General features: G+C 43.1%; 3 protein-coding genes across 3 annotated transcripts, besides 38 other annotated features; all 3 read right to left on the reverse strand.

The window, feature by feature from the left end:
• Positions 1-1,148, reverse strand: Tc00.1047053510863.9 (uncharacterized protein; the record flags this gene model as incomplete). Its single annotated transcript, XM_800445.1, has 1 exon — positions 1-1,148. A coding segment is annotated over one exon (1,148 nt), but the record flags the coding sequence as incomplete, so codon positions are not given.
• Positions 1-1,341: a sequence feature (heterozygous, Esmeraldo-like haplotype).
• Positions 1,190-1,211: a sequence feature (AT_rich).
• Positions 1,273-1,334: a sequence feature (A-rich).
• Positions 1,342-2,069: a sequence feature (areas merged during assembly that could not be assigned to a particular haplotype. This can correspond to areas where the two haplotypes were merged or to regions with more than two copies in the genome that were merged during assembly.).
• Tc00.1047053510863.20 (uncharacterized protein) lies at positions 1,917-3,353 on the reverse strand (the record flags this gene model as incomplete). The annotated part of the gene is made up of 1 exon (XM_800443.1): positions 1,917-3,353. The coding sequence occupies one exon, from the start codon at positions 3,351-3,353 to the stop codon at positions 1,917-1,919; it is 1,437 nt and encodes a 478-aa protein (XP_805536.1).
• Positions 2,070-2,113: a sequence feature (areas merged during assembly that could not be assigned to a particular haplotype. This can correspond to areas where the two haplotypes were merged or to regions with more than two copies in the genome that were merged during assembly.).
• Positions 2,114-2,188: a sequence feature (haploid, Esmeraldo-like haplotype).
• Positions 2,189-8,326: a sequence feature (heterozygous, Esmeraldo-like haplotype).
• Positions 3,763-3,832: a sequence feature (T-rich).
• Tc00.1047053510863.30 (hypothetical protein, conserved) lies at positions 3,858-4,322 on the reverse strand (the record flags this gene model as incomplete). Its single annotated transcript, XM_800444.1, has 1 exon — positions 3,858-4,322. The coding sequence occupies one exon, from the start codon at positions 4,320-4,322 to the stop codon at positions 3,858-3,860; it is 465 nt and encodes a 154-aa protein (XP_805537.1).
• Positions 4,047-4,076: a microsatellite.
• Positions 4,488-4,516: a microsatellite.
• Positions 4,660-4,703: a microsatellite.
• Positions 4,936-4,971: a sequence feature (AT_rich).
• Positions 5,036-5,076: a sequence feature (CT-rich).
• Positions 5,438-5,481: a microsatellite.
• Positions 5,668-5,702: a sequence feature (AT_rich).
• Positions 5,747-5,772: a microsatellite.
• Positions 5,870-5,937: a sequence feature (T-rich).
• Positions 5,943-5,967: a microsatellite.
• Positions 6,122-6,212: a sequence feature (A-rich).
• Positions 6,216-6,245: a sequence feature (AT_rich).
• Positions 6,404-6,459: a sequence feature (A-rich).
• Positions 6,574-6,604: a microsatellite.
• Positions 6,930-6,951: a microsatellite.
• Positions 6,999-7,061: a sequence feature (T-rich).
• Positions 7,162-7,232: a microsatellite.
• Positions 7,361-7,388: a microsatellite.
• Positions 7,424-7,482: a sequence feature (A-rich).
• Positions 7,570-7,610: a microsatellite.
• Positions 7,652-7,690: a microsatellite.
• Positions 7,751-7,814: a sequence feature (AT_rich).
• Positions 7,852-7,874: a microsatellite.
• Positions 7,906-7,927: a sequence feature (AT_rich).
• Positions 8,004-8,043: a microsatellite.
• Positions 8,073-8,097: a sequence feature (AT_rich).
• Positions 8,117-8,161: a microsatellite.
• Positions 8,199-8,252: a sequence feature (CT-rich).
• Positions 8,253-8,285: a microsatellite.
• Positions 8,296-8,321: a microsatellite.

An 8,326-nucleotide genomic window follows, 5' to 3' on the forward strand; every position in this document is an offset into this window, starting at 1 on the left:
CGAAGGTATGATAAACATGATGTCTTCCCGCTGCATGGCCCGCCAGTGATAACTACACGATAGATGGGATCATCCATAAGGCTCCTGGTGGAGCGAATGGACTGTGTCAACTGCGACAGGTTGCCATCCTCCTCGGTACTTTCATCCTTGTGGGTTGAAGATGGTGGATGCAGAAGCTGCAATATTGAACGACATCGAACCGCTGCCACAGAGGGCAGTCGTGTGATGATCGCGCCGCTGTGGGTATGATAAAAATGGCGTTTAGAGAAAACGGCGTCATTCTGTGATGCGCCAAGCCGCTTACTTCCACCGGGAAAATCCAGACCGCTGAAGGCTGCCCTATCCAAAATACAGTTCACCGAGTAAGATCGACCTGAACGTCCAAGAAACCCTGTTGCGGTCTCCCCCTGCTTCGTCGTGTATGCATCTTCATTTTGTTTGGGATTATTACTGTGCTGTTCGTCCTGCTGCCCTTCTTCCTCGTTTTTGTCCTGCGATGACGCGTCGTCCTCAGAGAAAAGGCCCTCCAATGTGCTGAGACTGCTAAATTCCGCTTCGCCTGAGGTAAAAAACACATTTTGTGCATTTCCTCCCTTCTTCTCCCCAGAGCCCTTAGTACTCGGTAGAAACGCTCTCGTGCCTTCCTCCTCCGACCCGACCGCGGAAATGGGAAATTCGGAGTTTTTTTCCTCTTTCCCCTCCTCCGCGTCACCGTCATCTCGATCCTCCTGCGACTCAGTGCCCAGACTTTCCGCGCCTAAGCATGACTTCAGAATTAAACTAATGGAACTGCTGCGAGAGTTTTGACCTATCCTCTGTGCTGCATACGACTTCATCGAAAACAAACCGGGATGTACATCGACCCCTGAATTCAAGCGCCGTGAAACTCGCCGCTTCTGCCCGCCAATAATTTCCTCCTGCTGCAAATGCCTTTTACTGGATGACGCGGCGCCATCCTTCCCATCATCATTGGAAAAAGAGGATGCGAACCCCGCATGCCGTAAAGACCGGCGCCGCGGTGAGAACTCCCTCCTGTTGGTCTTTTTGATGTACGTAAGGGCAGCCGTGGCACCTATTGCTATACCGAGCACAAGGGATGCCGCGGCCAACAGAGGTGTGGGCACAGCGAAAAAAGCGACTCCCCCCATTCCTGCCTCTCTTCCGCTCTCGCCTTTATAGCGGCAAAGGGTTTAAAATATATATATATATATGCTGTCAAATTAAGAAAAGATGGAAAGAATGGCAGAATTACATTCCTCAAGGATCAAAGGAAAAAAAAAAAAGAAAGCATAAAATTGTCAAAAAGACAAAAAACAGTAAAAATAAAAATAAAAGGACACGACCCCATCTCAGGCTTAAAGAAAGTGTGTGTTTGGGTGTGTGGGTGTGTGTTTACGTTTGGGTTGGAAAGAGCCAAGATGATCTTGTCGTCACGTTGTCACTTCATCGACTTTCCTTACTCGCCTCGTCTGTGGTGCTGAGTCCCTCCAACTGAGAGTCACGCTGTGCCCCCGTTCTCTGTCCGCCTCCTCTTCCCAAGACCGTTGCTGCGGGGAGGAAATGGTAGCGAGGTGGATAAATAATTTCACCGGCATCTCCAATTCACTCACCGATACATTGAAGCACACGCACACACACACACACTCTCTCTCTCTCACACGGTACCTCTACTTATTGTCTTGTATGCACTAGAGATTGCGCGGTCTGCTTGGTAGTAATTCACGATAATTTTGCCTGTAGTATTTTCAACTACTGTTGTTGTGTTCCAGCAGACACGAGGAAGGCAACAGGGCATGCCGTTGTGCCAACTCTGCTGTCGTCCTCCAAGGTCTGATGGAAAGTTCATCGGAATGGCGGTAGCGTAGACACAAGGATGCCGTGTCACGATCGTTGCTTTCAGAAGCAACAACAGCTGTCTACACCCCGTCTGGTGATGTGGAGTCAAAAAAATACACCTTTGTTCCATCAGACAATTCCAACGTCGCCATGGCAGCTTCAAGCTCCTTCTGAAACTGGTGGACAGCCCACCGCCGTCCACGAATGATCACCTTCACCCCATCCCTCGTAGCGCTGGATCCCTTTTCCCTTTCAGTTCCTCTTTGTTCCTCTGGGGAATGAGGAAGATATGGATTGACCTCCAGGTGCTGCTGGTACTCCAAGCTAAGGCCAAGTGCCCGCGCACGGTGCCGCAACCCACGACCTCCGCCCCCCGTAAGGCTCATTTCTCGATGACTCATGTACTCATTATCCTCAGCGACCTTCTTCTCTGTAGAGCGGTCTCCTGTGTCGCCCGACATGGCAACTTGCAACGCGTACAAGACGCCTGGAGGAAAGGCAAAAACACGTGACACAATGGCGTTCGGGTCGCCCTCCTCTCTTCCTTCACTCCAATCCCTTCCCGTCCTGTCGGAAGAAACACCGCCCGCTTCCAACAACAGTGGTGGCTTAACTGCATTTTGTCGCCCAACGCAGCGCCGCTCCCAACAAAATCGATTACATGTCGGAATAACAGATCCCGTCTTATCACCTCCTGCCCCAAACACCGGAAGTTGCAACCCGCACGCCCGCACCTCCTCTCGCAAAGTATGAATTTTCTCTATTTGCTCCAAATACTTCTTCTCGGCGGCAGAAACAAACGCCTCACGCCGTCGGTAATCCCACACACGCCGCTGAGCCTCCTGCAGCTTCAGTCGCAACGTATGACACACCGACTCCCCTGCCTGAATTTCCGTTTTACGCGCCTCATTATTCTCTTCTTCGGCGAGAATACTGGCGTAAAGAGAGCGAAGTGCCTCCTCCTTTGCGGTGTTATTTAATCTGCACAGCGTTGCCTGCTCCTCCAACTCCCGTACTTGACTGAGAAATTGGTTTCGCAAAGATGTGAGCAGCTGGTCTACTTCCACACCCGCGCCACCAGCATTTTTATCTTCCAATCCAGTTGGTGGTGGCGTCGACAAGTCGGAATAAAGCCGCATTAACAATTCCTTCTTATTGTTGTGTATCTCAGCCTCTAGCTTTGCCACCGCGCGGCGCAGCGCACAAACCTCCTCCTGCGTCGTGCCAACAAGGCGGCGCAGTTCCTCCACGTCGTGTAATAAACTTTCATCATCGTGTGTAGTTGGAGACTTTTCTGTCGTTTTCATAAAGTCAGGATTTTGAATAACAAGCATGGGGCTGCGCATGAATTCTGTGATGCTGGAGTGAAGACTGCTGGCTGTCTCCAACTTCTTCGCTGGTGAATCCATTTCATTCGGAGAATAATGCAACAACAGCTGTCGCGATGCTGACAATAACACTGGCGATGGACCCGACAGTCCTTGAGGAGACGCAGTGAGACTCCCCTCCCTCAGCATCGTGAAGCACCAACTGCCACAAAATCAAAACACAATCCTCCCAAATAAAAATATGGTTCTAATAGTTTTTAAAAAAAAGAAAAGAAAAAAAAAGGAGTGATTGCGAAATAACCCGCCAAGAAAGAAAAAAAGACAAATATATATATATTGGTTCAAAGTCCGCAAGTTCTCAAAATAATTGAATGCATCCAAACGCACACACAAACACACAACACAACACAGGCAAATATATATATATAGGTATTAGTATATACACATTTCATGGATACACATTCGATGTGCCCTGGCCTCCTCATCCTTCTCTTCTCTTTGTTACAATTCCTAAGCATCAATATCAGTAATATTAACATCATTACTCCCGATCACCATCACTATCCCTTCCTTACACTACACCCATTCCCTTAAAGACTTTCTTTCCTGTCTGTCTTGTTCTCTTCTCTTTATTTTTCATGTTCGCTTTTTTTTTTCTTCTTCTTTTTCCGTCGCGTTACTCCACAGTGATGCTTAATGAAACCGCGTTCCGCAGTAACAATGCTCCTTTGTGCAAGGTGGATGTTTATGGCGGTGGTGGCGATTATCACCGTGCTGGCAAGCAGCAGGATCGCCCTCATGGCTTCCATGACGGCCGTAATGGTGAGCATCACCTCCTCTCTGTTGGTCGTTGTCACCAATAACACCGCCGCTTTCGTCACCGCTGCTGCTGCTGCTGCTGCTACTACTACTTTCATCGCTGCTGCTCTCCCCAAAAAGTTTTTTTTTATGAAAAACACAGCAACTTTTACTGACGCGCTGGTTTTTATTTTCCCGCACATTTCTTTCCCACGAAACACGACGCATGCGATCCTCCTCGTTCTCCGCGGTTGCAGGACGCAGATGAAGTGTCACCACCCTGCGTGGCACTAATTCCTCTTCAGTTTGCCTCACATCGTCCGACTGCTGAGCCGCCTGGCGTGTCAGAGACAACGGCATCCTTCAGCCCCCGTCTCCCTCTCACCCGCCGTGCCAAACAAATTTGTTTAATAAATCCCCTTCCCACTCTTCTGCCGTCGTCCGCTCTGCTTGCGGCCTCCACTTCTCTCCGTTATGTGGAAGGAACCACACAAATATGTCTGTCTGTACGTATGCGTGTATGGATATTTATTTATTTATTTATTTATTTATTTGATTTTCCTCCGTTTCACTCTTTCTTGGTGTTGGCGGCTTAATTTTACTTCCGCAGGTCACTGCACAAAAACCAAAACTATTCCCCGTTCCTGTCCCACACGCCTTGGAAGGGTAAATGTTATGTCAATCATTAAAAAAATTTAAAAAAAAAAAAAAAAAAAAGAGAAAAAAGAAGAAGAAACAAAACAACAAGATCCAGCCGGGGAATCATGTCAGCCACAAGCCATGCCTACTCCCATTTTCTCCTACTGTTTTGCCAAACACAATATACACACGCCAAACAACTTACCCCAAATCTTTGTATCACCATCACTCCCACCATTATTTCCTTTTCATTGTATGTGTGTGTGGTGGGAAAGGGAAAAGCACTCGTTTTCCTCTTTCATCCCCTCCCTCTCCATCTTTTCACCAATGAAACAATAAATAATAATAATAAAGAAATAAATATATATAAGTGTATATGTATGTATAATTAATGACATCTTTTATATTCCCCCCCACTTAAGCGCTCATCGCCGCTCTCTCTCTCTCACACACACACTCTCTCTCTCTTTCCCTCCAATGGCAGTGCGACAGAAAAATAATAAATAATATGCACACATAATAATGCTGATTCCCTGCAAGCACGCATGACCACATGCCGCTCTTCGTACACGCAACCAAACACACACAAACCCACTCACTCACACTCTTCTGCCGCGCATACGCAAGGAGTGAAAGAAGGGTGTGCAGGCAGGAGAAGAGGGGGGGTGCGGGTGGGGGAGGCAATGGAATGCATGTGGATGTACACGTAAAAAAAAAAAAACGAACAAATGAACAAATGAGGATTAAACCACAAACACATAAATTTGTATAAAAGTAATATTAAAACACAGTCGTTTAATTATTATCGTCGATTACAGGTGTCTTTCCTCCCTTCTTTTTCTGTTATGTTCTTTTCTTTTCTTTTCTTCGGCTTTTCTTTCCGTGCCTGAACGTAACTTCATGCATCCAAACCCGACCTCTCCGCACCGCCGCATGAATGACGTTCGTCTTCCCACTAGGGCCCCAAAAGAAGTACCCGGTGCATATTTTGACAGCAGCGGCAGCAGTCATTGCCGTCAGCCACGGGCAATCGCAGACACAGAGATACAAACACACAGAGCACCGCAAATATATAAAGATAAATATATTTATTTATTTAAACTCAAAAACAAGAGGCATCACTCACTCACTCACACAAACGCAAAAATAATAATAAAAATAATAATAATAAGAGCGTAAAGGTTGACAAGCAAAGTTTAACTTCTCCACTTCTCTGCAACTCCCTTTCTCTCTCTCTCTCTCTATTTTATTGACACCAACTGCCTTCCTTTTATTTTATTTTATTTATTTTCTGTTGTTGTTGTTTTTTTGTTTCTTTTCACCCCAATTTTGTTTTGCCACAAAAAAAAAAGAAAAAAAAGAAAAAGAGGGATGCATACATGTACATAAAAGGAAGGCAGCTGGATGCGTCCTCCCCTCGTGTGATCCCATCACTTTTCACCCACACGCAACCACCGATACATACATATGTACATATATGTATGTCCCACAGATAATATACTGAGGCTTGTAAAAGTCCCAAAAAATAAATAAATAAAAATAAATAAAAATAAAAATAATACAGGAAAGAATACCAAAGAAAAACAACAACAAAAAAGAAAAAAAAAAAAATAGAAATAATAACATAATATAATAATATATAAACGACTGTGCGGGTGTGCATAAATGCATACAAAAAAAAAAAAAGAAAAAGAAAATCATATAAAACGGAAATCATATAAGTGAATGTGTACGTATGTACTTATGTGTCAACATGCATTTAAGCATGTCACAGGGAATACGAAACAAAATTTGACTGCGGCAACAAACAAACAAACAAAAAAAAAAAAAAAGCACAAAAGAGAGAAAACAAAAGAAACAGTCCTGTGGTAACAGCAGTACTGATGTACATAAGTATCTACAGAGAAATGCAAAATCCCTGGCACATAAGCGAGAAGGAAAGAAAATCTCGTGCCTTCACGCGTACTTCCCCCACACACACACACAAACACATACATACAGACCCTCCTCTTTATTTATTTTTGCCTGCAAAGTATGCATGTATGTATTTGTGTGTTTTCCGCCAACTCCCCCACCGGCGGCTCCTTTCTTTTGGGATGTCTTCTGCGCCGCTCGCTGACGCGGGGGCGAAGAGCCGTCCAAATCGACACACGGACGGTGACGGATCGACGGTCCGAGGGCGGCGGGCACGACGCACACAAAAACAAACAAACAAACAACCGCAAGGGCAGAACAGAAAGAGAAAAAAAAGAAAAAAAAAGCGGGAAGGCAAAACGAGTCAAAAATATAAAAATATAAGCGGTGAAATAAATCAAAATTCAAAGACATAAAAAAAAAAAAAAAAAAAAAACAGACGCCTATCGGCTCCCTTGTAAATGAAACTGGACGGCATGCGTGTTTTGTTTTTTGCTTGTTTGTTTTTGCCTTTTTTTATAATTAAATTTTTTTTGTTTTTCTTTTAATCTTCCGCCCCCCTTTCTTTTCTTCCTCTCTCCCCGTGTCCATAAAAAAAAAAAAAAAAAACAATAGTACAGAGAGTCAGTATATAACAACTGTAGTAATACATACATACATACAGATACATACAGATATATATATATAGATAGATCTATATGTATGTTTAAACCTACAGATGAAAATAAGCATGCACCTTCACAAACCCATTAAGCCACAACTTACACCACACCTCTATGATTACAAAATCACATCGTATGCATCATATATACAGCGAGACATGTCTACATGTCTACATGTCTACATGTGTGTGTACGTGTGTGTGTGTGTGTGGGCAGGTAAAAATGACACACACATGTATACCGTTGAAAGAAAAGTACAAAAAAGGAAAAAAGGGAAAAAAAAAAGGAAAAAAAGGGAAGAAAAGGGGAAAGGGAAAGGGGGATTGGGTACCATTTGCAACGAAGCAACCATTGCCTCAAAAAAAAAGAAAAAAAAGAGAGTGAAGTCATCAATATATATAAATATATATAAATGTGTGTGTATATGTATGTGAAAGGTTACCTGTTATAATCCCTTTCATCCTTTTCTGATTGTTTTTTTTTTCGTTTTTTTTTTTTTGTTTTGTTTTTCTTCCTTCCTTCCTTCTCTCCTCCATCACGTTCATGGGGAAAAGCGACTCACAACTACTCTTCTAAATATAAATAAATATAAATAAATACAGTATATATAAATAAAGGTATAATAATAATATATAATGTGCATTGGGCATTGGGCATACAGCAACAGGAGGTGTAAAAGAAAAAAAAAAAAAAAAAATTGAATGGGTGGAAGAAGTTAGTGAGTGCTGAAATAAAAAAAAAAAAAAAAAAGGGGGGGTAAAGTGAAGTGCGAAGTGCATAAGTGAAATCAAAAAAAAAAAAAAAAAAACATTCAGCAAACCCCCCCAAAAGGAAAAAAAGAAAAAAAAAAAAAGAAAAAAAAAAAAGGAGCAACCCATCATCTCCTTACCACCAGTATAAATATAAATATAAATATATATGTGTGTATTTAGGGGAGAGAAAGAAGAAAGAAAAAAAAAAAAAAAAAAAAGAAAAAGAAAGAAAGAGATATGCAGATTTGTTTTTTTTCTTTATTTGTTTATCCCTCCCTCCCTCTCACTCTCTCAATCACTCTCTCAATCACTCTCTCTCTCTCTATATATATATATATACTCATATATATTTATATTTCTCAGCCCTGTGTGTGTGTGTGTGTGTGTTTGTGGGTCC

The sequence above is a fragment of the Trypanosoma cruzi genome, genomic scaffold (genome assembly GCF_000209065.1).
Source record: "Trypanosoma cruzi strain CL Brener 1047053516921 genomic scaffold, whole genome shotgun sequence".
NCBI lineage: Eukaryota > Euglenozoa > Kinetoplastea > Trypanosomatida > Trypanosomatidae > Trypanosoma > Trypanosoma cruzi.